We start from the raw sequence: 25,672 nt of genomic DNA, 5'->3' as shown, positions 1-25,672 counted from the left end.
AGGCAGTGAATTAACAATCCCACTTCACAAACTAGCTTCGGCTGACACCTTGTCAATACCTCGGTACATTTTACAGGTCAGTTGACATCAGTCCCACACGTCTGCACAGCCTCGCTCAGCACTTTAGAAACCGCAGCTCCAGCCTCGAGTCTCAGGGCAAACTCTTGGCGTCCGACCCAGACACGCAACCGCACAACCTCGGCACACTGGGCAGCCCTGACTTCTTCTTGGGTCCACCACGTAGCTCTAATGGGTCTGACCCCTTGGACGACTGCTCCTCCTGCACCAGCCACAGCAGCTCGGAGCATTATTACCCCTCTGGCGGGCCGTTGGCCCCTGGCAGCAACCACAACTACTCCACCCTGGGAGAGGACTCGCCCTCGAAGGCTCGGCAGAGGCAGCGGCAAAGGCACAGGTGAGGCAGAGTGGTGCCAGGAACTGAAGGTGTGAGGACAAACTGTTCAATGTTTTGTTTTCCGGTCGCACACAGGTCTGCCGGTCACCTGGGGTCATCAAACTCAGGGTCAATGCCAAATCTGGCAGCTAAAAACGGCTCAGTCGGCGGTTCAGGAGGAGGCGGAATAGGAAGTGGACATCACGGCGTATACCTTCACAGCCAGAGCCAACCCTCATCCCAATATCGCATCAAGGAGTACCCTCTCTACGTGGAGGGTAGCCCTAACCCGGTCGTGGTGCGAAGCCTTGAGAGTGACCAGGAAGGACACTACAGCGTCAAGGCCCAGTTCAAGACCTCCAGCTCCTACACAGCTGGAGGACTTTACAAAGAAGCTTGGGGAGGTGAGGAAGGAGGAGAAGGCAGCGGCAGAATGACGCCGTCTCGCTCTCAAATCGTACGGACTCCATCATTGGGGCGCGAGGGAGGCGGAGGTGGGGGCAGGGCGGCTGTGTCTGAAGAGCTGCGCTGCTGGTACCAGAGGTCGTCTGGGAGCCTGAAGGAGAGAAGTCACTCACACTCGGGATCCACCTCCTCTGAGACGGGGTCACAGCAAGGAACTTTGGGACACGGTCGGGGGAGCAGAGTGGGAACACTTGCCAAGGGCTCACCAGGTGAGAATGGCTGTCCTACTCTGGGTCAGAGAGCATGCGATGGCTTAGTCTTGTGGGGTTTTGTTTTAGGACATGACAGAAGTTTCAACTTTAAATGAAAGTGAAAATCAGATCTAACTTAATCTTATTCTTCAGTGGCATCTCCGCACAGTCAGAGGAGTATGACGCCCTCTAGTGAACAGGCAGCCACACCTACGCCCCCCTGCAGCCCGCAACACATCCTCAACTGGCAGAGCGGGTAAGAGGCACTCCGAAACCTGCACTTTCATCTGTTCAGACGCCACACAACAACTATCGACCAGATTGAAATTGTCCTCCATCTAGTCCTGAACTAATATCCCTCCACACTTTGAAGGGATTTTATTTTGATCAATGTGCATCACTTATTCACTCAATGCACCTTCACTTCTCTGCGTCTCGTTTCCTCCTCACACCGTTTTGCTTGTGCTCACAAGTAACTCTGCTTTATATTGTCACCTCCTTCACTGTCTTTCTTTTACTAACCCTCCTGTCCGTGTGTGTGTGTGTGTGTGTCTGTGTGTGTCCTGTCTTCTGGTTTAGAGGCACAGCAGACTGCTCTCCCACTGAGGACGTCTGTCAGTCTCCTGTTCAGCCCGGCTCTGGTGTATAGAGGTACTGTCTGTGTCCTAAACTATGACCAAATAAACAAAATAAAGGCCATCAGGGAAGTGTGATGAACACACTTGAGCTTTTCCCCCCTGATGTTTGGCTTTCTGGGTTTGCTTATATCTCTGCATGTTCTCTCTCGCTTTTGTTTTCACTGCTTCACTGCACCTCACCAGAGATGAATGTTCAGCTTCATGTCACTACACAGAAGTGATGGGTAGATGAGGTATCATGAAACAGTATTGCAGGGTTGATGAAACAGTGTCCTCATTTTCATAGGCCACTAGATGGCGCACATGTTTTAATTGAGTTAGTTGAAGAAGTTTATACATTTTACAGCAGACAGTGACCTCTAATATAATCTAATATTTTGGATCTTCTTCAAAACCACATTCTCCTGAACTGATCTAAATAAATACAATTATTATTATTGACATTAAGAAAGATAAAGACAAGAACCATGATCATGTAATATAAAGTTCAGTTTCATGTTTTATTCGCATGACAAAAGTGCTGCACTCACATTAAGATGACCATGTTGTGCTTCTAATTGCTAGCTGCGCCATGAGCTTTTGTTTGTGTACTTGTAGTTCATCAGGGAGGATTCTCTGGCATTTACTTTTAATCCTTATTTTTGATTTTTATTATTTAATTAAGCAGTCATTTGCGCTCGGTGGATCAAGACTGAAGGAGGTGAAGAAGAGAGTGGAGGCCGGGTGGAACAGGTGGAGACAGCTGTCAGGGGTGGTCTGTAACAATAGAGTGGCAGCTTCAGTGAGAGGGAGGCTTTATAGGACAGGAGTGAAAGCCACCATGATATATGGTGTAGAGACTGAGTGATTCTTGGGTGATGGTTTGGAGAAGAGAGACAGTGTAGGGCGAAGAATGTTGTGGATGGAGAGGTTAAAGAAGAGGAGGAAGACAAGGTTAAGGCTGTTTATATTGATGTTAACTGGACCACAAAGATTGGGAACTGTCATAATTTTGTATAATGAAGACGGGTTTGCAATAAAAGTGATGTGTTTAATGCTGTAGATGAAGGAGCCGGGCTAAAAGTGAAGCAAACTAAGATGCCTCCACTCTGACCCTGGTGTGTTTTCTCCCACAGGTCTTTCAACGACAGCTGTTTTCTCAGCGGCTCCTTGTGCTCTGAGCTGGCAGATGTGCAGTGGTACGGACACGACAAGGCCAAACCGGGAACCCTGGTCTGAGACCGTCAACGGGGCCCCCCAAAAAAAACGTCCTTGACCACCCTACTCCCTCCTTCCTCTCCCACCACCACTCACAACTTTCCATCGACAACCTGCAACCTCATCCCGAACACCGCCACTCCTCCTCCACGTCCCCCCTCACTCCGCTCAGCTGGACACAGACTCTTGTCGGGCTCTGATGAGGGCTGACCTCACAAACTCAAAAAGTGCCAAGTCAGCTGTTGAACTTTGCCCAGCGGCACCACAGAGCCCCTTCTTCTTCACTCGCCTCCACATCAGCACACAAAAGGGTCACAGATGGAACCAGAGTGATGGGGAACCAGATGTTAGAACTAAATCAAACCCTTCATGTCACGACGACAACCACCTCTATTTCCACCACCTGCTGGATTTGAGCCGCCAGTTTAAAACGTCACTCAAAGGGCAACTTAGACTGTGATGAACTTCTGAAAGTTAATGTTGTCGTTTTTTTTCGGTTTTCTCTAAATATTTAAACATAAAAAACATTATCCCCCCCCCCAAAAAAAATCAGGCATAGAAACACAAATGTTTCTCTCTGTTAAACCCACAACCAAAGACAAAACACTGGCGAGTTTTGGATGAGAAGCAATAACGTTACACTTACAACCATTGATTCGGAATCATGTTTAAGGAAGGGATCACAGATCAGTTGTGGTGTCTCTGATGAGAAAACTCCTGGAGGACAGGAATGTTCTCGATGCTGACCATGGTTTAGCTCCATGATCTTTGTGTTAGTGTCGACCTGACCCCCACTAGCATGAGTCAGCTAGGAGCTAGTTTGCTCAACACACACCAGTTGTACCATTTAATTATGACCTGCTTCCAAAGTAAGCAACTGAACACCATCATCATGTCTCCAGTTACATGAAAAGGAATTATCATCACCGTCACTCCCTGTTTGTCATCGAATCACGAATGACTGGTCAAAATATGTTGCTAGGTTAGACTGAAAAATAAGACTTCATGTCCCCTCATTCGTACTGTTCAAGCTTCCCTTGAGAAAGATGGGCTGTATTGTCACCAACTTCATAAGAAGTCGAAAAGAAGTCCATTGACGCATAAACAGTGTTGACAATGGAGGAACAACCTGTGCATGTTTATTTGGCCAATTGTCGAGTTAAAGGTCAAGGTCCTTCCTAACCTCACCTTCTCGCCAAACAGCTTTTTCACTTTTATTTCGGGTGATATAGTGCCAAAATAACATGGTGCTTCCCTTCCATGCCATGTGGATAGTTATCCATCCTGAGGAATCATTTGAAAAGCACAACAGGAACGTCGTCGGCCAGGGCTGCGATTCACATTGATGCAAGTTATTTAATCTCTATGACACAATCACAGAAGAGAGTAGCGTCTCTAAATGGAGCCATGCCCCCCCCCTTAAAAAAGAAAGCCAGGAGAGGGTTAGAAAAGCACACGAGATGTTTCGCTGCCTCACAATCAAACCAACCTTGCACAAAATTCTGTAGTTTCCGAAAAGACGCCTGACCTTGGGAGGGAAGCTGTAGCATTTTTCATTTACGGTCAAGTCCACCTCCTGCATGGCCAAAATAACAAGACGCCTCGGTTCTGTCTCGACCCCATGCATGTCCAGTGACGGATTACAACCACCGAGCATTTTTTCTCACAGTCGCACGTCTCGCTACGTAGTGTAACCTTGTCCCCTGAATTTTAATCTTGTGGAACGTTCGGACCTCTGAGCCTCAATGTGATGAAGTGTGACCCCGCCCCCGCGCCCCCCTCTCTGCATTTCTAACACCAGACTCCCTCTTCTCCATAGAAGTTTATGAAGCTGTTTTATATAATTAATCCAAGAACTTTTATCAGCCTTCTCCTGTACGTTCGCAGGACCACTGTGGGTTTTTTTGGTGTTTTCAACATTCACATACACTTTTAACAACGCTCCTTTTTATATAAGCCAGCCTTTCCATCGTAATAACCTTTCCAGGTGCTACCAAATGACCAGTGACTGCTTTTTCCACATAGAATATCGTCATTGTCATCATCCAGATGTGCAAATGAAGCCCCCCTCCCCCGCCCCCCGCCTCCCACAGCCCCCCTCGACCAAATGATAGAGCATGTAACTTGATTTCTATCGGTTCTGTTCAACTGTAACAATACAATAACGTGTTGTAGGTTAAAAATGTGGAGTTGAATTGAGGAAAAAAATAACTTAATTCCACAGTTAATTTATTCTTTTTTCTAATAAAAATTTGTATAGTAACTTTACATTTTTCAAAACTGTGTTGTTGGAAACCGATGATAAATTTTTCAGAGACGCTGTGGTGGTTCTTGAGATTAAGGAAAATAAATTATTAATGAATGTTCTTGTGGCTGTGATGTCGTCTTTTCCTGCTCATTCTGGGAGATTTGAACTTGTCCACCCAGAATTTATATTGACTCATAAAGGTTTGCTGAAAAGCCTGCGTGTGATAGAAGGGAAATATTGCAAATAAATAAGATTAAATGTAATGTACTATATTTAAATGCAGGCAAGAACAAACTACTTCGGTACATAAAAAAATATAAACTGCAGAACACAGTTGAAATTCAATGAAATTTGACAGGAAACATTTCATGAAATGGCATCTTATTAATAAATAAATTGTAGAAAAAAAGGTTAATGCAAATTAAAACTAAAACATGGGGGAAAATACACAAACACTAGAATTGTACTGAAAATGTAAATCACAGCAACAATAATAATAATAATGCTCAGGAAATATCGAATATTATATTTGGATGGCCTTTATGTTGAAAAAAATGAACAATGACAAAACATTATCATTATAAAGAAAATCCATTAAGAAAGTTTAAGGCGGAGTGATTGGAGCACTGAGATGAGGAAAATGTATTTCCATTTTGTAATAAATAATAACAATTTAAACAGCAAGTAATATGAATATTCTGGGAAATATTTTGAGGGAAATTCAACAAAGAAAGTGGTTTAAAATATTTAAAAATAAAAGTTAGACAAAAAGAGTGACAAGAATTCCATATAAGAATTAAACTAGACACAAAAAGATAAAATAAAATGAAGCATTTTATGAAGCTTGGGGACAAATAAATGTGTGAGACAAAAACTGCTGAACTATTATGTGAATATACAGGGGTTGGACAAAAAAATGGAGAAAACATATATATATATATATAAAACGAGAGTTGAAACATGTTATCTTAAGGTAAAGTCTTGAGCCTGTTTGAATATTTAAGGGCCCCTGTAGATGTAATCTCAGGGAATCCCCACATCTGGTCAAAGCTTCCTCTCCCTCCAGACGAACCGTCTTGTCATCACGTCCAGACCCTCTGCTCCCCCCACACTTTCTCCTCAGAGGAGGAAGAGGATTTCCTGTGGAATTACAGATGAAGATGGGCTTCAAACGACATTACTCACCACCATCTGGACAGGAGGCGAGTTAACAGCTGGACAAAAGGATGGAGGCATTTTTCAGCAGCGACTAACACACACTTTTCTCCCAGAAGAATCACTCATGTGTTTTTGGCAGACCCCCGTCCTCTTGGTCCTGCTTTCTCTTCTTCTCTTGCGTCCATGTGCTGATGAATCCCATGTTGCTGTGTGTGCTCACCATGTTCCCATAGCAGCGCTGCCGACCAGGCAACAGCTGGAAGTTGTTAGTCCAGCATGGCGTGAGAAACTAGCTGACTTTTTTTTTTAATCTAGTGTGTTGAGTGAGCGTGGAGTAGTTGTTGGACAAGAGGCATGACTGGTATGAGGTCAAAGGTCAGTAGATGAGGTCAACATTAAGATGTGTATATGGTGGTCTGAACATTGGCAGATTTGAAATTCACTTTGTTCCACACCACCTTGACGACCCGCTCAAACAAGCTGCTGAAGATGTGCTTCACGCAAGGAGTTTTTGTGGCGCTCAGGAGTAAATATAAGGGCAATGCCGCCCTCTGCCGGTGACTATGCGGAAGCGTCTTTCATTGTTGCCGCTTGGACTACAAAGGCGTCAGAATTTTATTTAACACCGGTAAAAAAAAAAAAAAGATGTATATGACAAAACAAAACGCCAAAAATGGAGGACAAAGAAAACATTCTTAATATGTTTTCGACTTATACATAATTTCATTGCATTTTCAACATATTCAACTCATGATTGCACTTTGTCAGGTAAAAATGTTACGCAACACAGCGGAGTGATTCCAAGAGTAAAAAGTTCACATATTCAGCTCCACTTGTTCCAGCAAAGGTCCACTGGTGTCGTCCGACTCCTGCGTGTTACACCCATGCGTTAACCGGGCTGCACCAGCAGGTCAACACTGTGAATGACTCACCTGCGAAACACGATTGTACGCATTGACATGCGGAGGACTGTAGCGATGAAGACCCCTCCATGAGAGGAAGATCACATAGATGGACAGGATCATGCAGAGGACAGTGAAGATGACAGAACTTGCCATGGCGATGTAGGAACCAGCCAGCTGGTGGGGAAGTCACCAGAGGTCAAACATGTTCACTGGTTTACCAACCTGAAGCCAACCTGATGGTGTGTGTTCAGGGGCACCGCCGTTCTGGTCCGGATGCTGAAGGCCAGGGCGGCAGAGAAGCCAAACACCAGAGTGAAGATGTTCAGACCCATCAAAATGATGATCTGTGATGGAGAAAATCAGGATGATTGATCTCCAGGCGCACAAGGTCATTGACCAAAAACACTTCCTAGTCACACCTGCCATTCCCATGAATCACAATGACTGTCTACATCTTTGTTCTTCTTCCTCTGTCTCTCCATCTCATGTGTCCAACCCATCTGGCCTGCCACACTCTCTAAAATTCTCCATGAACTGACTGTGTTTGTCCTGCATCTTCGCTCTTTCTGCTGCCCTCATGATTATTATCATTGTCTCTGCTTCTTTCCTCTTCTTGATTCTCTCCTGACCAACAACACTCCAAGTCCCGCAAGTGCTCCTGTCCTCCTTTCTATAAATATTCTTAATAAACTGAAGCAGCTGCCTTTAGCATCTGACTGAGGTTAGAAATTCTTGTGACAAATTAGACAAAAACATCAGTGAAAGTGGCCTGACTTGCCTCTTCTACATGAAGTGTTTCTCAAAACGTTCAGAGCTGGAGTTCACCATGTGAAGATCAGAAAAGAACCTTTGGCGACAATCTTCATTGATTGAACGAGACAATAAAATCTTCAAATAAAGTTACAAGTTTTTTTCTCAACTCAAAATCAGAGGTGTAAGACAGTACCTTTAACTTGTTAGCGCTCCTCTGGACAGCCACCGCCAAACACCCGGCAGCAAAGAACTGCAAAAGTGGATCAAGAGTGGCATCAGTGTGGTCACCAGGGAGGACAGATGTGGTCAACAGGTCACTCACAAAGAGACTAGACCAGGCCGGCGTCGTCATGGAGACGGAGCAGTCGTAGCTGACGCATGCGTGTGTGACGGTTGAGAGCGTGCAGGCAACAGAGCTGAGGATCTGCATCAGCTGAGGAAGAGCCAGAGAGTCGGTCAGTGCGGCACAAACTTGACAAGGCTAGCTAACTGACACACCCCAGACAGCAGGAGTCTGGTGTTGACCACTGAGCCGAACCAGCGGTGGATCCTGGCGTTGTCCAGCTCTACGTTGTGAGTATCCTCAACCTGAGAGCGACGCTGTGAGGGCCTGGCCTTCACAAACACCTGGTAGAGACCCTCCTGGAACATGTTCTCTGTGGCCATGGCTGTACAACAGAAAGTGCAAGATCAGAAGAAAAGTCAGAGACAAACTGGAATATTAATGTCATCTTACCTGACATAGTGACCTACTATTTTCAGAAAAACTTCATGTTCCACCAAATGTCTGCTCAAAACACCCGGAGAGCTTTGAGGCTGACAAATATTTCCTTTACTCCTGAGTGCCGGAGAAGGGTCAAAGTTCAGCTGAGATTGATAGTGAACAGCTAAAGTCCGCTCTGCAGGAAGTGAGATCATGGTTTAGCTTAAAGCAGTGTTCTTGTCAAGCCCTTTCTGAATCACAGAGATGAAAGTGAAATGTTTCTGAAGCTCTCTGGATCAAAGACCAATTCATTGTATAGTGGGGTGCGACTTCAACACTACCTCACTCGATAGTTGCATCAATGTCAACAATCTCTGATGCTGGCAGTTTATACTGAAAGCAAAAATATATAGAAAAATTCAAGTTTTTAATTGCTGTATTCTGGATCAAACAGTTTCCTCTTCATTACACACTGCTTCTGGGGCTCTGGAAAAAAGTGCACTTCAGTAAAACACGTAGACACATAAAATTACAAAATATTTTATTCCCACTTGTTTTCAAAGAGGTCTTGAACCCTCGGGTTTAAGTAAAATGTACCTCCTAACTATTTGTCTTTCCATGTGCCTTGCAATTGTCAGATTTCTGTGCAGATGACTAGTAGTCTATAGTTCAAGAGAACAACCGGTCTTCGCTGGATAAGCGTCTATGGTTACGCCGGCGTCACGCGTCGTCAAGGTAACGGCGCGTCGATAGGCTGGTGGCGAAGTGCATTGTGGGAAATACTGCTTCCTGAATCGCTACTTGTTGCTGCAGTGAGTTTTGTCGGTCTGTCTCCCCCGTCACGCTCTTTAAGCTCTGTAAAGTAATGTAGAGGAAACTACGGTAATTAAAAACGCGTTTGCGTGAATTTCAGACACTCGGGCGCAGGAGCTGAACTTAAAAACATCCTATAGTAGTGATGCTAGCTGTCTGTTAGCATACGTTTGTGTGGATTGGACTGCCTTTATATTGCCTGCGTCTTCTTTTTGAAACATAACTTGCTAATAGGAGGCCTGTAAAGTCACTGACTGGGCGTCGATATTCAATATTTCCACTATATATATGTACAGCGGAACTCGCCATGTTTCGAAAAGGAATGCCGCGGCGTCCTGCCTCTGCCTCCGAGGGCTTCAGTTCCACTCCGGTGAAATCCAGCCAGAGCAAACATGTCCTCATGCACATGGACGATGGAGTCCTTTCTGAGGATGACGACACGTTCACCCAGCTGTCTCCCATCTACAATGACAGTTTTGACAGTGATGACGAGCTGGAGAACGGAGACTCCAGACGCAGCGCTTCTCCGCTCAGGTATGCTGGAAAAACTTGCCATTTTAATGTAAATGCAGACAATGTGACAACAAAATTCACATTTATTTATTATAAAGGGAAAGTGATCGTTATAAAGGCAAATCATAACCGAAGTTACTGTAAAAAAGACAGATATTTGTGTACTGTTAAGGAAAATTAAAAGTAAAGTGGTGTTAGCTTCTTTTTTAAAGCTACCTTGCAACTGTGAAACAAAGCTGTTCATGCTATTCATCTGTAGGAGAGATAGCATAAACCTGATGATGGAATTTGTCCACAGTGGATTAAAAGTGTGTATCTAATTTTTAATACACCCATATGTGTGCTGAGTCACTCTTGTTTTTGCATATTTGTAGTTAAGAAACTGGAATTTAAAATGATGACTTAAAATATTCAGTGTGTAAATAGTAGATGCAGTCTATTATGAATCGTAATCACATGCTCTTTTTTGCTTTTTTTTTTTTTTTTTAGATGTGAACTTCCCAAGGCAAGAAGTTCTTTACTTGAACATGAAGGGTCACCTTCGCTTGGTGCATGGGAATTGTGGCTAGTCAACAAAGCCAAGAAGGAACGTCTGAAACTAGAAAGGAAAGAAGACGAGGTGAGCTTTCCAGCATCATCAAAGTGTTTTCTTTAGTATCTAAATAAACCAAGCTATAGCTACAAAACTATTATCACCATTCTTCATTATTCATTCTCTAAGAAATTATGGAGAATTTCAACCTTCAGTATAATTTGATTGTGTTCAGCCTAAACCAGCCTTGGATTGTGTAATATGTTTAAATGGCCTAAAAGAAGATTTGAAAACTGCCATAATCTCAAAGTTGTGCATGATAACCCTTCTCCTTTTTTTTTACTAGGAACGCTTAATGAGGCAAAAACTTGAGCAAGGAGAAGTGGAAAGGAGGCGTAAGAAAGAAATTGTGGAGGAGAAAATCAGAGAGTGGCTGAAGGTGAAAAGAGAACAGGTACAGAATGGTATTTCAATAGAACGAAACGTTCTATTACCACAATGTGATGTTACAATGCTACTGTTTTTCATTCATATTACAAGGAGAAGAAGGAGCAGCTTTGTAAGCTAATCAAAGAGGAGGAGGAGATGCAGAGGCGGCAGGAAAAACTGAGAGAGGCTGAGCAGAAAGCTCAGCAGAAGTTCAACGACTGGCTTCATAAGAAAAAACAAGAGAAGTTGGAAAAATTAAAAAAAGAGAAGGTAAATATTCATTTCCATACGGGGAAAAAAAGACTTTAGACTTTTGCATGAATAACCATGTTTGCCTCTGACAGGAGGAAGCAAATCTGAAAGCAGAGCAGGAGAAAGAGCGTCGCAGGAAAGCAGAGGAGAAGTTTCAAGAGTGGCTGGCAAAGGCTGATGACAGAAGTAGAGCAAGTCCCAAATCACCCCAGTGCCCAGCAAGTAAGTGAATGATCTGTCACAGAAATGTCTCAGTTGGAAACTCTGATTTTGCTGTCTGAGCTTTTGCTGTTGTCCCCCTTGTGATACATCCAAGTCCGGCCTGATCAATCTAGGCCTGCATCTTCCCCCTTTAGAGGCATGCATGTGTTTATCAAGCACGTCAGGTTGAGCTGAACAAAAAGCTGAAGTTCCCCACAACTGTAATAGTTTCTGAAAAGCGTGACACATCTGCTTTTCTAATAGCCGATCAGAAGCAGCAGCAGATGTAGGTTTGGCTACAGAGAATAGGAGCTTGAGGGAAGTGGAAAGCAAGGGAGCAAAAGATGATGATGGGTTCATACACACATGGAAATCCCCGTGCACTCCCTTTTGAAATCAAATTTGGGAGAAAGCTTCTAAAGGTTATTATGAATTATTAAGTCGTAATTACCCCTGTTGGTTATGTTTCTCTTTTCTAACAATTACTACAATTTAAAAGTTAATTCAGTCCACAGAAAGCCATGCATTCTGTTTGAAACTACCACCAGATGAATGAAGTGGTTTTCATTGATACAGTAAGAACAGAATCCAAGATTTCACCCACCATTCAGTGTCTTAGTTAAATATACCGACTGTGTGACTAAAGAGGTATGATTTTGGAAGATGCATGGTTAATGATTATACTAATTTGTGTATTTTGTGAAGGTCCCTATGACAAGTTCCACCCATCACCAGGCTTCTACAATCCGATTCCATGGAAACCAAATCATGTTCCGCCTCCAGAATCACCAGTGAACCGGATGCCTATCAAGAAACCTCAAAACCAGAGCTCCAATGCAGCACGGACTGTGAAAAACAGTGGATGGGCTCGGCAGAACAGATGACTTCAGTCGGTGGCTCTCTGTGCGCTATAGTATACCAGCTGTTTTTAATTTTTTTTTTTAGTCATGATTAAGATTTGGGATTTTGATTTTCTATTTTCCTAACTAGTTTTTCTGAGTGTTGTGAGAAATATATTTCATTTTCAGTAGAACCAGAGTATGTGAACAAGATGGTTGGTGGTCCTTTACACTTGCACATTATGTAGTAGTGTCCATCAGTGCCTTGTTCTACTGTGGGCTGAGATGACGGCAGAAGCGAGTGAGGGGGTGGGGAGAGAGAAAAAGACTGAATCACAGCATTCTGTCTCAGCATTTCACCGACTTGGACAAGTGCTGCCCGAGGTAATTTCTTTCATGCTTTCCTTTGGTTCCAATTTTTAAGAGTTTGTGTCATAAGGCTTTTAGTCGTGGCAACTGTCGTGACTCATGGTGACGTTTACATTTGCCGGTCAGGAGGCCGATGTTTTTAGTGAAGTTTCAAAGGCCAAGATGGGTTTTGTGTGTTTTATTTATTGTTGTTTTCAAGAATGTTTCACTGTTCAACAAAAACATGCATGGAATTATTCATAGAATAATAGATCTGGCTATGAGGGGGTATTTGTTTGCTAATTCTGACCACTACAAAAAGTACTAGCAATATAAAACTAAACATTTAGAATTCAGGAAAAAAAAAAAACTGGATTTGCATTTTCACAATTGTTAGGTCATGTTTTTAAGTCATTATTATGAAGGAATTGTCCTCTTAATGGAACCAGAACAATACAATGTTTACTATTTTAATATCAACGTAAAACATGCCTATTTTTTTCATGCTGCAGCTTGAACAACTCCACCTCCCAGGATGCAGTGGTGCAAGTGGGCTGGCTCTTGGAGATCACACCTACCTGTTCAGGTGAGCTGTCTATGCATATGCTGCAGAGTGACTGTAGATGGAGGCTAAAGGGCAGTGCAGGCTGTTAAAATACTCCAGACACGTTTAGAGTAAACTTTCGCTTTCATAGTTCCCGAATGAGAAACGGAATACAGGAAGTTCTAATGACGAAGAGGACCAGACGAGTGTGAGATAAATTTGGCGTTATCAGTTCGCGTCTGAAAAGTGTGGTTTCTGCATGTTTGCTTTGCATCACATGATCAGGTGTTATGCACTCGATAAGTTTCTTGATCTGAAGAGGACTTTCTGTAAATATTCTCTGTTGACACAACTCTGAAAGAACCAGTTCTGCTCTGTGGAGGCCCAGAGGTCCTCGCTCAGGTGTCTCAGCCTCCACTCTGTGTACTCCTCTCCCAACATGCAGTCCGAAGGGCCAGAGATTGAAGACACCTTTGACTTTCTGTTTAAAATCATCCTGGTTGGGGACTCGGACGTGGGAAAGACATGCGTCGTGCAGAGATTCAAATCTGGAATATTTATGGAGAGACAGCAAAACACCATCGGGGTGGACTTTACCGTCCGGACACTCGACATCGATGGAAAGAAGGTCAAGGTCAGTAGCATGTGGGCGAGTTATTGTTTCTGCCATCTCGTCCTCTTTCCTGTCACAGTGAGGACTATGTTGTGTCAATACAACAAACCTAAGGATACTCCAGTTCACCATGAATACTAGTTAATATTGGTTTCCTCCAGAAAAAAGAGGTGCGGCTGCCTTCGGTTCAAGTGTTAGCTTTTCTGGGCGTGCTGACCGTTGAAGCAAAGTAATGCAAGAATTAGAGAATCATTCACAAATGGCATCAACTACAGCTGTGAGCTGTCACTCAAGTAGTGTTTAGTTCTATACCAGTGTTTTGACTTAATATTTTCTGCCTCCAGTGATAGTTAAAGCCATTTTCAATGGGATCTGAGGTGTATTTGTTTTGAAGCCTTAGTTTTCTCTCTTAATCTTGCACCCTGAATCACTAACATGCTTCCACTTTCAAAACTCACAGCTTCTGCATCCATTTTTGGGCGTTTGTCAGACATCTATTTTGATGCTGCTTTAAATTAGAAGTGAATTTTCATCCTCTTGTGTTTAACGTGATCTATATGACTGCATGTACACTCTTTATTTAGATTTTACAGCCTGAAAGAAACAAAAACCTAAGCAAAAAGCATACATATAGTATATATTATAAATCATTTTGGAAATTCCTTTTCTGATATAAAGCCCATTTGTGTTTTGGATGTCTCTCCGTTTTCAATCTCAGCTGACGTGCAGTTGTGTTGTGATGTTCAGCCACTCATCCAGTCTTGGAGCCTCACTTTTGTGCCGGTTTCCTGTCTAAAGTCGGTATTTTAAAGTGACATACATCATTCTTGTTTATAATAGCTCAAGGCAATAATCCAAGGTAGAGACATCATGGGAATCTTGTAGACCAGAACCTCTTCACAAATGACCTAATCCAAGAATTGTCCTATTTTGGACAAAAAAAAGGTGTGTGTGTGGCGAGGTGGCACTCTCTCCTCCATGCTGTCTCCAACATTGTTGTTGTTTCTAGAATTACTTGCTTTTAATATTTGGTCTCATAAATAATGTTTCCATCTGAATTATTTCCATCTTTTGGAGCCACTACAACTTTGCTGTGTGGTACAGATGGAGCATGAGTCACCCACCAACAAATGCATCTTCATTTGCAGATCACGTTTGTTTTAGGTACAGTGAGTTGGTTCCATTTTGTTTGTGAAAACTTTTGAAAGGTCTTGAGGCAATTTTGGAAGGAGGCTGTTTCTGTGCATCTATAGATGAATCTATAACCCCCTTTTATTTCTGAGTGATAAATGTCTCTCGGTTGTAAAATTTTGTAATGATTTTTTTCGATCATTTGAGGTTTTACTTATTATGTATTATTATTGTAATTTTTTACAGCACAGGTTTGTCATATCTTCAATGTTTACTTTCCCCTTAATCCTTTTCTACGTGATATTGAGCTCATGCATATTTCAAATCAGTCACCATGTGTACATCTTTTCGTGTTGATATAAGAATGATATTTCAGTGTTGAGACAATTTGGGATTTTCCTTTTTTTTCGTTGTTGTTATCTTCGCTTAGGAATTTTATAGCTTTTTATATATGTTAAGGTGTACATCATGTACTGGTAAAGTATGCCAGAATGAATCCTAAACAGAGGCGGTAAAAGGACACAGCTACTCAGGAGAATGTAACCTGCCCGACTCAGATCATTCGTACCCATCTGATCGAAGACAAAAATGCACCAATTAATACATGAGTGTATGAAAATGATCATGGAATTAATAGATAATTTTGAAAAGACACTAAGGAAAGTAGTTTGTATGTCAGTGTATTCCGCATCTCAGTTTTGTCGTGCTACTAAAACCACCATTCAGATCTTCAGAATGTTGCATTGTAAACGTAAACGTTGGTGGTTTCAGATGCAGGTCTGGGACACGGCTGGCCAGGAGCGATTCCGCACCATCACCCAGAGTTACTACCGAAGTGCCCATGGAGCAATGGTGGCTTATGACATCACAAGGCGACAAACCTTTGACTCTGTCTCTCACTGGATCAGAGAGGTGGAACAATATGGAGCCGCCAGCGTGGTTCTGATTCTGATCGGTGGGTATCGTCCACGCAAAAAAAAAAAAAAATCCAAATATAATTTGAATCATCACATTGTTACAAAACATATTGATGACATCTGCTCCTTCCAACACTGCAGGTAACAAGTCAGACCTGGAGTCTCAGCGGCAGGTTTTGTTCGAAGACGCGTGCACCGTGGCTGAAAACAACGGCATGTTAGCTGCACTAGAAACTTCAGCCAAGGAGGCCCAGAACGTGGAGGCTGCCTTTACCCTGATGGCTCGAGAGCTGCTGGCCCGAAACGGCCTGTCCATCCCAGATGAGGCCTCCCAGGACCCCTCCCACTTCACACTCACCAGCAGTTCACGGCCAGTTTACGGCTCCTTGTCCTCAGATAAACAATGTGGCTGCTGAAGAGGTTTTGTGACCAATGTCTGTAAATGCATCTCTTTTTGTGATATTTATTTTTTTTAACTGCACCATCAACTGAGATCAACATATTTGTTGAAACTTTAATGGGCATTTTTAACACCAGGAAAAATGTCTTGTCCATCTGGAACCAAAAGACTAGTCATTCTTGTTAAATCCTAGTTTATATTTAGAATGTCAATAAGCCATATTCTTGTAATATTGTGGATAAGTTTTTGTCTGCAAAAGATTTGTGCCTTGGACGCTGAAACAGAAATAAATCTGTCTTTTTTTTTTTTTACAAAGCTGTTACAGTGTTAATATCAGCTCATTTTCTCTTTTTCTGTAAAGTCAAAGTCACAAATTGGTGGATTGTAATATCTTAAATATTTCTGAGGGGTTGTTTGTGAACGGAATCACAATAATGTCAATGAAACTTCAGGGTGTGTCGGGAATGGGCTGACTTAGAAATGAGTTGATTTTGTTGGCACGTTTGAATTTACGAAAGCTCTACAGTTTCTCAAGTCTGCGCCACATCCAGTCACGTGATCACTAACGGTTAAAACAAGCACAGAACGATCGTTTTGTTTGATAAAACACAACCAACAAGTGAGTCGCTGTAAATCACGTTCCTTGTCGCTGTGGTGGTGAAATGCGGCTGTGTCGAACTCCTTTCTTCTTCTTCGGTCTTATAGGAACGCAGTGGTGTTACTGCCACCTGGCGCTCGTCTCAGCTTACTACACTTTATTTCATATGACTATCTCGATGGTTACGTGTAGGACAATGGTATTGCCACTAATGTCAGGCTTACTAAGTGACGATGCAGGTGTATCTCACTGAGATATGACGACGAAATCTCTACCTGCAACTGACAGGAAATCAACTCAGAAAGTCTATACAAACTTTATTTAAAAGCGTTTTACATTTGAATTATTTTGCACTCACAAAAAAATATATTGCAAGACATCATGTGTAAAACGCACATCTTTTATAAATAGCACCATTTTTTTTGTTTTGATAATTGTACAACGCTAATAACGCAAAATAAAATCAGGACTGGATCTCAACAGCTCGTGGTTACTTCTGAAAATAAGATTCTGTGTGTATTTAGATTAAAAGGTCACTTGGTGAAATCACTTGTTACTCTAGATGAAGCATTGTTTGAACTTGTCAAAGAATTATTGAAGAATAAAAGGATTGGCACAATCAAAGCATGGTGATTTCCTCATGGCTGTTCACCTCAGTATCACTCCCCAACCCCCGTTGTTTGTGACTAGAAAAGACAAGTGAAGTAAATATATTTAGCATGTTAACTCTCAATCCAAGTTGCATGGCAGGAATCCTGGAGCGTTAAAGTAAAAACCATTGAGGTGAGGTGTTGTTGGCATTAAAACCTGTAATAGCTGATAAAAGTATGCTTTTTGTTAAAACTGCATGTAGCTGAACAGTGGCACTTGTGTTTGTAGAAGCACTTAACTCGGTAGGAACTCCGACCTCCAACTGTAAATTCAGGCATAGGACTACTGTGCTGCTACTCCAGTGGCCAACCCTCCTGCTGAAAAACCAGCTCCACGGCATCCTTGACATCCTGTACTACAAAGGAGGGCTGAGTGAGGCTGGGGTCGAAGCGGAAGTCCCGGTGGCCGTGGAAGATGCGCTGCTCGGTCACAGTGTGCGAGGTGTCTGGCGGCAGCTCCTGCTGGTCTCTGCTGTAGACTCCAGTACACACGAGGATGGAGCTGCACTTTTCAGGTAGATCCTCTTCTGCACTGTACAAGCCAGAAGCTCCGCCCAGTTCTGTGGATGTCATTGTCCGGCCCGCCTGAGAGTCGACGCCACCCGTGGCTTGATTTTGGGCTTTACTGAACCGAACAGCTTGGAGGTATTGGTTGTAGAGGTTGGCTCCGTAGATGTCCGCCATGGGGTTATCACTGGAAACAACCATTGACTCAGTGCCATTCATTAAAACGCTGTTAATAGAAGTCTGAGTTCTTGATACATGAATTCCCTGGCCCCATTCATCCATTATGCACTGAGAGAATAAGCATATTTTGTTTTTTACCTTTGTTTTGACACCAAAAATACTGCTAAAATACAGATTATTGCAGTGCTTATACACAATGGAGGTTGAAAAAGATAACTCACTTTTTAAATGAGATAAAATCAATGACTAACACACAGAGAATATAATACATTTTCATCTATTTAAGTCCAATATTATTAACTTTGACAGTGAATTTGATTTATTACAATGACTGTGATAGTTACATGGAGGATTCAAGCATTTGTTTAAAGCTAAATTCTAGTGATAGGTACACGAAGTATCATGAAACAGTACTGCAGGGTTGATGAAACAGTGTCCTCATTTTCAGAGGCCACTAGATGGCGCTCTTGGTTTAAAATGATGCGAGGCTTTATTGAATTAGTTGTTCAAATCCAGACATTTTACAGCAGACAGTGCCACCTGGTGGCCTCTGAGAATCAGGACACTGTTTCATGAAACGTCATCTACCCATCACAACTAAATACTATTTAAATCAAATTTTAGTTGATGATCTTAAAATCTGACCATAAATTAGACCCATATTTTTTATTATAAATATTATTTTATAGTTCTTGAGTTGCTGTTTTACAGGACATTTCTCAGGTTACTTACCCGATAGCATACAGCGTCTTCACCGGCGTGGTCCAGCCCAGACTCTCCGCTTGTTGTCTGACCAGCAGCTCGGCATAATTGTAGGTCACCACACTGGGTTTGCCAATGAGCGCCTCGTACTTGAGCTCGTGACCTGTGACCTTCTTGTAAATGTTCTCCAAGCACACCAGGAACATGCCATGACCAAATCTGCACGCAGAAGTGTTCGAAGTAAGCTACGCCGGATGGTCGTACACAGACACAGGAGGCATCATGACTGTTGACATCACCTGGGGTTTTTGGCTTCAGCCATCCACAGCAGGTCCATGTTGCAGGCCAACACTGGGATGTGAGGATACTGCATGGAGCTCCAGTTCTTGTCCAGTTTCCCGTGGGTCAGAAGAACATCGACTATGAGCTGAAGGTTGGTCTCCCATCTGATTGGCTCCCCAAATAAAATGACAGCTGGAGAAGCAAATGCACAAAAGTTTGGCCAAATAAAGTATCGTCTACATCAGTTTAAAATCAATATTTGAAAATATGGCATCGCTTTTCAGCAGACTTTACGTAACTACGTTGCCAGTGACAACATCAGCAGAAAACAAAACATGGCGGATGGCGCAGGGGCGACAGAGTGTGTTGGCATGTTATTGCCAACCATCCCACAGCCATGTCCACTCACACCTACCATCGATGGGTCGTAATCCTTTCGTTGGCGGGATCTAAAAAAAAAAAAAACAGAAAGTCAAGAGTCTCCACTGCTTAAAAACAGCATATTTTGGTGAAACAAAACTTACGTTGTCTTTTGGTCTCCTGTTGTGATCAACAACATCCAGCAGAGGATACGCCTCACGCAGCTCTTCTATGGTAACAACGTCTTCAAATCCCAGGCTGAGGTTGTTGAGTGAAGAAAAGACTAAACAGCACAGTCGTGGGGTTGGTATCTCAGAAGGTCAGAAGTTCACTGTATCATATTCATTGTGTTCTGATCATGAAAATCACTGAAATATATCACTAATAACGCAAGGAAAATTAAATTACAGTGGTACCTCGGTTTTCGAACGTCTCGGAATTTGAACAAATCGGTGTTCAAACAAAAATTTTGAGCTTTGTTATTGTGTATAACGCAGCCTCTGTATGCAGACGTGTCCCGTTAGCTACATTTACTGGCTGTTTTTTCTTCATATTGAGGTGTAAAACCTTTCCTGTCTCCGCACTGGACCGTGGTAGAGTGTCACAGGGGAGGTGCTCGCTCTCCACACCTCCGAGGCTGGAGCGCGGACAGGGATGAGGCGAGTCTGGAACAGAGCGTGACTTGGTTTATGACTTTGTCACAGCCAAACTGCACAGAAGCGCACATTCAGAGCTGGACACGCACCGGGCACCTCTTCACTTCTGGAGAGACGTCACTCACTCGGCAACCCCTCCCACATGCAGCGGCCACACACATAGAGGAACAGCGCACCTGCAGCAGACACTCTACATTCACTCTTACAAAAGCCTATTTTAAGGCTTGGAATGCATTATTTCTTTTTCCATTCATTGTAATGGGAAAAATCGATTCAGATTTTGAACAATTCGCTTCTCGAACAGTCGTCTGGAACGGATTGTGGTCGAGAACCAAGGTACCACTGTAATAAATGTTGTATAATTGTGAATTGACTTTAAATGAGTCAATTTAAACAGACTCCCTCCAAAATGTTGATGAATGTGAGCGCTGAAGAGGGCAGCATGTTTCAGAAAGGATACTTTTGAGCCACCTCCTCCACAGGACCCTGGCCCGAGACCAGCACACGCATTTTGTGGAAGTGAATAAACATTCGCAAAGGACTGTGGGAGAGCATCACCTGATCCGGTGAAACCTGAGACAAAAACAAAGTTTCAGTTTCAGTTTCATTTCATGCCATTCTCCGGCAGAGACACGCCTCACCTCCACATCCAACAGATGCGACAGGTGTTCAGCTTTGGTCTGCCTCATGCAGTTGCCGGCGTTGGTGACGAACACAACAGGCACTTTGTATTTCCCCGTCTTGTCCACCAGACTCCTGAAGCACTGCTTGGCAGCGGGGATGGGTGTTTTGCCTCGGACCAGGACCCCATCGATGTCGAAGAGAAGTCCAAAGGAGCCCTGAGCAGGGAGCTGGTCACGTGACAGGTTACTGGTTAACGCTCGGTCAACATGAGCGATCAATACATACAAACAAGGCGACTAAACTTTGCCATTCAGTTATGAATGACCACATAAAGGGAAAAGAGTGAATAACAACGAAGCAAGGCGCAGACTACCGACACTGACAGAGTAGCTCTTGTGAATGAACTGACCTGGCTGTAACATCTGGAGGTCAAAGGTGAGGAGTTGAGGAGTTTGGCACCTCCATCCCAGTTGGACTTCAGCAACCGCCAACCGGCTCTGAAAGTCCAAACTCTCAGCATGTCGCCGGGTATGGAAGAAAGACGGGGAGGAAACAGAATCAAAGAGCTACGAGCCGAAGCCACACGTCACCACAGATCAAACCCGAAGACAGAGAGCACCAACACTGTGCTTCTCTGGACACATCATGTTGTTAGCTTAGCCGTCATTGTTCGGTGGCTCATCGATTGGACACAACACGCATGCGCCAGCCGGCTACTGACACTACGTCACGGCGCAAACTATATTCGTCGTATATTTTTAGAATTATCTACGCGTAAAAGTGGTTAAAGTAATGCGACAAGTGTTCGTTCGGGTAATTCAATTTAAATGTTAATGGTTTATTCCGTATTTAAGCATTTTCCTTTCTGAGTGCAACTTGCAAATTCAAAATTCAGAATTCAGAATCAAATTTATTGCCATGGTCAGTGGGGATCCCACCAACTAGGAAAGTGCATCGGAATAAAGTGCTGTCAATAAATAAAATAAAATAAAATAGTAGAAGTAAAAGTCTGATGGCCGAGGGGAAGAAGTTGTTCCTGTGACGGGAGGTTCTGGTCTGGATCGACAAGAGGGACAAACAGTCCATGACCAAGGGTCGCCTCTGATCCGACCTGCAGGTCTCTGGGTCCTTATGGGATGGCAGAATGTCTCCTCCATGTTGACCAAGGTCCATGGTTATTTGCTTTGGCTTCCCATTCATTTCAGTTCAAGATGAAGATGAATGCATTATTCCTGCAGTTTTGAAACACACCCAGTTTTGCTGTCACTGCCACAAGTACATTTCTACATCCACAGTTGACTGTGAGTGTTCCACACCTTTGGATAAAGTCATGCATGTACCTGTATTAATATCTGATGTGGGAATAATAGTATAGAACATGTTCTCATAATAAACAGTATTCAATTATTACAATGGAATATGTGTTAGTGCTGAGTCATTTATTTGTGTATGTCTTTTATGTCTCTAATGTTACACTATGCTCCCATAACAACCAACGTTTCCCTTTTGTAAGAAGAATAGAAACAATATAATTACTCCGTTATTTTTTGTGTGTGTGTAATGATGCTGCTAATGAGATTAAAGAAATCTTTATTGGTATAAAATGCAAGTCCAGACACACAAAAACCAAAACTTCTCAACCCAACCGAAGCTCATTTTCCAGCCTATATATTTTCGCCTTCAGCGCCATCAGTTCACTTTGGGCTTTCTTCGTCCTGGAGTTAGTTTCTCTGACTTCCTGCAGCACGAGCAGGTCCTGGTTTGGCGCGATGCTCGTGGCGACCTGGGAGGGAAAGAATGTCTGAAACTGAAAACAGCATATGCAGATCTTTGTTTTTGCAGTTTACCTGCGCCAGTTGTGTTTCTACAGCTTTAAATTTCTGCCTGAGGTGTTTCAAGTCCGTTTTAAAGCCCTCCACCTCCATGACCCTCCTCTTCTCCAGTGCCTCATAACGTTTGGTCATAAGCTGAAGTCGCTTGGCCATTTTCTCCGTACGATCCTGCACAGACATTGAATAGAAGACAATAAAATGGGGCAACAAAAGGAAAATTAGATTTATAAAACCATTCCCTTTACCTTGTGTAATTCCCGGCTTAGATCAACCTCTTCTCTGAGTTTGGCCACTTCTGACTCGAGGTTTACACACTGCTCTCTGTACATCTGAGCAAGACGATGAGCTTCTTTCAGATTCTCCTGCATTGCCTGTTGACAAAGATGAAAACCGTCAGAATGACAAGAAACTGTTTTATAGTTTTATAGTCAAATGTGGATGTACTTTTTTCTCATCCTTTTGCATCCTTGCCTCTGGTTGAGGAGGCTGTGATGCTGCATTACTTGGCGCCGGCCTTCTTCTCACTGGGGAACCAGCCTTGCCCTGACGTGGTACCTCCTTCAACAGCTGATCCTTCTCTGCCATCCAGACCTTCTCTTGAGCCCTTGTTTCAAATTTAAGCTGCAGGAAATCTTTGGTGCTTTCATACAGGAGGTTCTGCGTTTTTTTGAGCCTGCAGGAGTTCGACAAGTTAAGGCGTCACAACACTCTCATGACTGACACTAGTGAGGGGTCGATGAAGTTTCATGAAACCGTGTCCTGATTTTCAGAGGCCACCAGATGCCAGTGTCTGCTGTAAAATGTTTGGACTTGAACAGCTAAGTCAATGAAACCTCACATCATTTCTAAAACAAGAGCGCCATCTAGTGGCTCTGAAAATCAGTACATATTCATCAACCCTGCAATACTATTTCACGATACCTCACCTACCCTTCACTAACTGATACAGAATAATGAAATGAAGGTCAAATCTCACTTGTCAGACAAAGACTGTATATGTTGCTTGTCTCTTCGTTTCTGTGCTTGTGCCTCCTCGGCTTGAATCTTTCGATCTGCCATGAGAGACTCCACCTGCTCCTTGGCTAAGCGAGTTTGTTCCTCCATCTGAGCCTGCAGTGCCTCCACCTTTGTCAGTACAATATAGTTGCAAGATCAGTGAGATGTAAGTGAATGTTTCCGAGGGGTGTTGATGTTTACCTGCAACAATAAGGTCTGGTTTTCATCTTTATAATGTTCCAAACTCTCAGCATCTGTTCCATCAGGTGTTTTTGTTTTCCTTCCATTTTCTACATGAACACAAATGTGACGTTAGAGGCTAACAAAAATGGAAATAAAAACTAGAAAATAAACCTTTTTTTGAAGGAGCAGGCCTCAGTTTAGTTGGTCTGAGATTCAGATTGTCCCCCTGATCAGATTTGGGATTCCTTTGCTTGATTGAGACCTGAAATGGCGCATTTTTTCAGCAAGCAGTCACAACGAGAGACTGGAATATTCATCAGTAATAACCGTGCCAGGCGGCAGTGAACAACATTAAAGGAAAAGCACCTTATGAGGGGGCTCGCGGTGGAAATACGTGACGTCACCAGCATCTGGACTGATGAGGGTGAGGAGGAGTTGGATTTTTCTCCTGTCTTCCAGCTCTCTGTGTGACCATTAAAGACAAACACAACCCTTAAACCCAGTGAAATATAAGGTCATGAGTGACGCTGCAGAGAGGAGAGCATAACAAACTGACTGAGCAATTTCCAATTTTAATACATTTCAACTGCATTCCTGAACTTCTATTGTTCATTGAGTGATGCCACCCGCATTGATTTCAGACGCAGCCTCCTTTCAGCGTTTTAGTTTATCTTATCTTTGAACTTCCTCTTTTCCTTTTGGCTTCTCCCTTCAAATCTTTTAACATAAAAAATATTCATCCAATTCAGTTTCAGTGCCAAACCTACCTTATCTTCAGCCTGTCATTTTCTGCATAAAGCCGCAGCGACTGTTCCCTCTCTTGAAAGAGGAAAGCCTGGATGTCACTCAGAGCCTTCTGCAGTTCTGCAATCTCTCCTTCACGCTGTCGCACTTCTGACTGGAGCTTGTGCTAAAACAGGAATACAAGTGAAGTAAATAAAAGGTTCCCATTCTCTGCAAAGGAAACAGGGAGTTGAATACCTTTTTCACCTTTTGACATAATGATTTCATTTCCAGTACTTTTGGTGTTATTATTTATGTCCAGGACTTTGAAAACAGGCAGCAGATGATTACCTGGTCTTCTGTGCCCTCTCTGAACTTCTGCAACATTTGCATTAGCTCCTCTTGTTCCCCATCGAACTGTGCGATCTTCTTTCTGTAGAACTCCAGCAGTTCCTTGGAAGGCTGCAGGTTTGCCAGCCGCTCCTGGATAGAAGGTAGTGGAGAGTCAGACTCCTGCCCCCTGTTGGGAAAAATAACGTCAACCATGTTAATAATAGCAAATACTTTTTCTATAGTCAGCAATTGCCGTTTACCTCTGTGGACCTCCTGCTTTTTTTGGTGACCCCATGTCAGGAAAGCACCTAACATAAAGTAAAATAAAATTTAAAAATACATGGTTAAATACTGTAGCAGCATGAAGACAAATTACATTCTGAGTAGAAAGAATTGTATCTATAGTTCGAAGGTGGCACGGAGCGGGTTTTTTTCAAATACAGTTTACAGAGTTTAAATGAATTAGGTTTTTTTTAAATACGCAATGAACTACATGAAAAAAATTCAAAGCTATTCTTCACGTCATAAGAAGGCGGATCGCACACTTGAAGCGAAGCAACAATGCAGCCAGAACATGCACATTATTAAGGTTTCAATATTCGTATTGTGAACGGCTACGAAATCACTCACTTGTCTATTTAAGGAAGCAGAGAATGGAAGCGTCATCTGTTGTTGTTGCCACCGAAAATTTAAAACACGGAAGTTTGCCCTCAGCTTCTTCTTCGTGAGAAACTTCAGTGCACTATGTCGCCATCTAACGGCAGGGAACGAAGAACGCTGTCGTCAGGCAATCAAATGTTGCGATTTGGAATTTATATGAAATAAATAAGAACAGTGCATATTAAAACAGTTAGTGTCATGT

The 25,672-nt window shown here is 42.9% G+C and overlaps 6 protein-coding genes across 18 annotated transcripts in view; 3 read left to right on the top strand and 3 right to left on the bottom strand.

Annotated features, from left to right (window-relative positions):
- The window catches only part of frmd4a (FERM domain containing 4A), a 94,765-nt gene extending 89,514 nt beyond the window's left edge, over positions 1–5,251 (top strand). For 11 of the 12 annotated variants that reach the window (XM_053886180.1, XM_053886181.1, XM_053886177.1 and 8 more), the window contains 4 exons: positions 77–415; positions 491–1,068; positions 1,204–1,306; positions 2,804–5,251. In XM_053886180.1, the coding sequence (XP_053742155.1) occupies positions 77–415; positions 491–1,068; positions 1,204–1,306; positions 2,804–2,906 (1,123 nt within the window). In that variant the 3' untranslated portion in view covers positions 2,907–5,251. Of the gene's footprint in view, positions 1–76; positions 416–490; positions 1,069–1,203; positions 1,307–1,629; positions 1,702–2,803 lie in introns of all 12 variants that reach the window. The other variant, XM_053886175.1, reaches the window with a different exon arrangement.
- Positions 5,252–6,041: 790 nt separating this feature from the next.
- si:dkey-30c15.13 (uncharacterized protein LOC558731 homolog) lies at positions 6,042–9,884 on the bottom strand. The gene is made up of 7 exons (XM_053886191.1): positions 8,686–9,884; positions 8,448–8,617; positions 8,272–8,382; positions 8,143–8,199; positions 7,430–7,540; positions 7,224–7,370; positions 6,042–7,160 (listed from the first exon to the last, which is right to left on the bottom strand). Exons 1-7 carry the CDS (start codon positions 8,690–8,692, stop codon positions 7,107–7,109), a joined length of 657 nt encoding a protein of 218 aa, XP_053742166.1. The 5' UTR covers positions 8,693–9,884; the 3' UTR covers positions 6,042–7,106.
- Positions 9,425–12,284, top strand: ccdc34 (coiled-coil domain containing 34). The gene is made up of 7 exons (XM_053886189.1): positions 9,425–9,464; positions 9,762–9,999; positions 10,468–10,597; positions 10,857–10,964; positions 11,051–11,209; positions 11,284–11,413; positions 12,098–12,284. Exons 2-7 carry the CDS (start codon positions 9,773–9,775, stop codon positions 12,274–12,276), a joined length of 933 nt encoding a protein of 310 aa, XP_053742164.1. The 5' UTR covers positions 9,425–9,464; positions 9,762–9,772; the 3' UTR covers positions 12,277–12,284.
- A 182-nt stretch (positions 12,285–12,466) lies between these two features.
- On the top strand, positions 12,467–17,446 carry LOC128771065 (ras-related protein Rab-19). Its single transcript, XM_053886190.1, has 5 exons — positions 12,467–12,615; positions 13,092–13,165; positions 13,569–13,757; positions 15,639–15,822; positions 15,926–17,446. The coding sequence occupies exons 2-5, from the start codon at positions 13,115–13,117 to the stop codon at positions 16,198–16,200; spliced, it is 699 nt and encodes a 232-aa protein (XP_053742165.1). The 5' UTR covers positions 12,467–12,615; positions 13,092–13,114; the 3' UTR covers positions 16,201–17,446.
- On the bottom strand, positions 17,093–21,411 carry hdhd5 (haloacid dehalogenase like hydrolase domain containing 5). Its single transcript, XM_053886188.1, has 8 exons — positions 21,153–21,411; positions 20,761–20,970; positions 20,580–20,692; positions 19,628–19,721; positions 19,519–19,552; positions 19,121–19,295; positions 18,852–19,040; positions 17,093–18,126 (listed from the first exon to the last, which is right to left on the bottom strand). The coding sequence occupies exons 1-8, from the start codon at positions 21,261–21,263 to the stop codon at positions 17,727–17,729; spliced, it is 1,326 nt and encodes a 441-aa protein (XP_053742163.1). The 5' UTR covers positions 21,264–21,411; the 3' UTR covers positions 17,093–17,726.
- Positions 21,412–22,345: 934 nt separating this feature from the next.
- Positions 22,346–25,586, bottom strand: ccdc77 (coiled-coil domain containing 77). Of its 2 annotated transcripts, none has more exons than XM_053886064.1 (12): positions 25,441–25,586; positions 25,071–25,118; positions 24,829–24,997; positions 24,522–24,664; positions 24,121–24,217; positions 23,926–24,016; positions 23,773–23,861; positions 23,552–23,700; positions 23,020–23,248; positions 22,821–22,946; positions 22,591–22,743; positions 22,346–22,526 (listed from the first exon to the last, which is right to left on the bottom strand). In XM_053886064.1, exons 2-12 carry the CDS (start codon positions 25,103–25,105, stop codon positions 22,380–22,382), a joined length of 1,428 nt encoding a protein of 475 aa, XP_053742039.1. In that variant the 5' UTR covers positions 25,106–25,118; positions 25,441–25,586; the 3' UTR covers positions 22,346–22,379. The 2 variants fall into 2 exon arrangements, with proteins under 2 accessions (XP_053742039.1, XP_053742040.1); XM_053886065.1 differs by having other exon boundaries at positions 23,047–23,248.
- Between the last annotated feature and the right edge of the window lie 86 nt (positions 25,587–25,672).

The sequence above is a fragment of the Synchiropus splendidus genome, chromosome 14 (assembly GCF_027744825.2).
Source record: "Synchiropus splendidus isolate RoL2022-P1 chromosome 14, RoL_Sspl_1.0, whole genome shotgun sequence".
NCBI classification, from domain to species: domain Eukaryota; kingdom Metazoa; phylum Chordata; class Actinopteri; order Syngnathiformes; family Callionymidae; genus Synchiropus; species Synchiropus splendidus.
Note: the sequence above shows the minus strand (reverse complement) of the source record. Positions and strands in the feature narration are given on the sequence as shown.

Coding starts and splice junctions, on each gene's coding strand:
- si:dkey-30c15.13 (XM_053886191.1), bottom strand. Junction 8,383..8,447: donor CCAGACTCCTGCTGTCTGGG/GTGTGTCAGTTA, acceptor GCTCTTCCTCAG/CTGATGCAGATCCTCAGCTC. Junction 8,200..8,271: donor CGGCCTGGTCTAGTCTCTTT/GTGAGTGACCTG, acceptor CCACTTTTGCAG/TTCTTTGCTGCCGGGTGTTT.
- ccdc34 (XM_053886189.1), top strand. CDS start 9,773: ATGTTTCGAAAAGGAATGCCGCGGCGTCCTGCCTCTGCCTCCGAGGGC. Junction 10,965..11,050: donor TGAAGGTGAAAAGAGAACAG/GTACAGAATGGT, acceptor TCATATTACAAG/GAGAAGAAGGAGCAGCTTTG. Junction 11,414..12,097: donor ATCACCCCAGTGCCCAGCAA/GTAAGTGAATGA, acceptor TATTTTGTGAAG/GTCCCTATGACAAGTTCCAC.
- LOC128771065 (XM_053886190.1), top strand. CDS start 13,115: ATGCAGTGGTGCAAGTGGGCTGGCTCTTGGAGATCACACCTACCTGTT. Junction 13,166..13,568: donor GATCACACCTACCTGTTCAG/GTGAGCTGTCTA, acceptor CCCAACATGCAG/TCCGAAGGGCCAGAGATTGA. Junction 13,758..15,638: donor TCGATGGAAAGAAGGTCAAG/GTCAGTAGCATG, acceptor TGGTGGTTTCAG/ATGCAGGTCTGGGACACGGC.
- hdhd5 (XM_053886188.1), bottom strand. CDS start 21,263: ATGCTGAGAGTTTGGACTTTCAGAGCCGGTTGGCGGTTGCTGAAGTCC. Junction 20,971..21,152: donor CCTCCAGATGTTACAGCCAG/GTCAGTTCATTC, acceptor TCACGTGACCAG/CTCCCTGCTCAGGGCTCCTT. Junction 19,553..19,627: donor ACAGGAGACCAAAAGACAAC/GTAAGTTTTGTT, acceptor TTTTTTTTTTAG/ATCCCGCCAACGAAAGGATT.
- ccdc77 (XM_053886064.1), bottom strand. CDS start 25,105: ATGGGGTCACCAAAAAAAGCAGGAGGTCCACAGAG. Junction 24,218..24,521: donor AATGACAGGCTGAAGATAAG/GTAGGTTTGGCA, acceptor ATGGTCACACAG/AGAGCTGGAAGACAGGAGAA. Junction 22,527..22,590: donor TAGAAACACAACTGGCGCAG/GTAAACTGCAAA, acceptor TTTCCCTCCCAG/GTCGCCACGAGCATCGCGCC.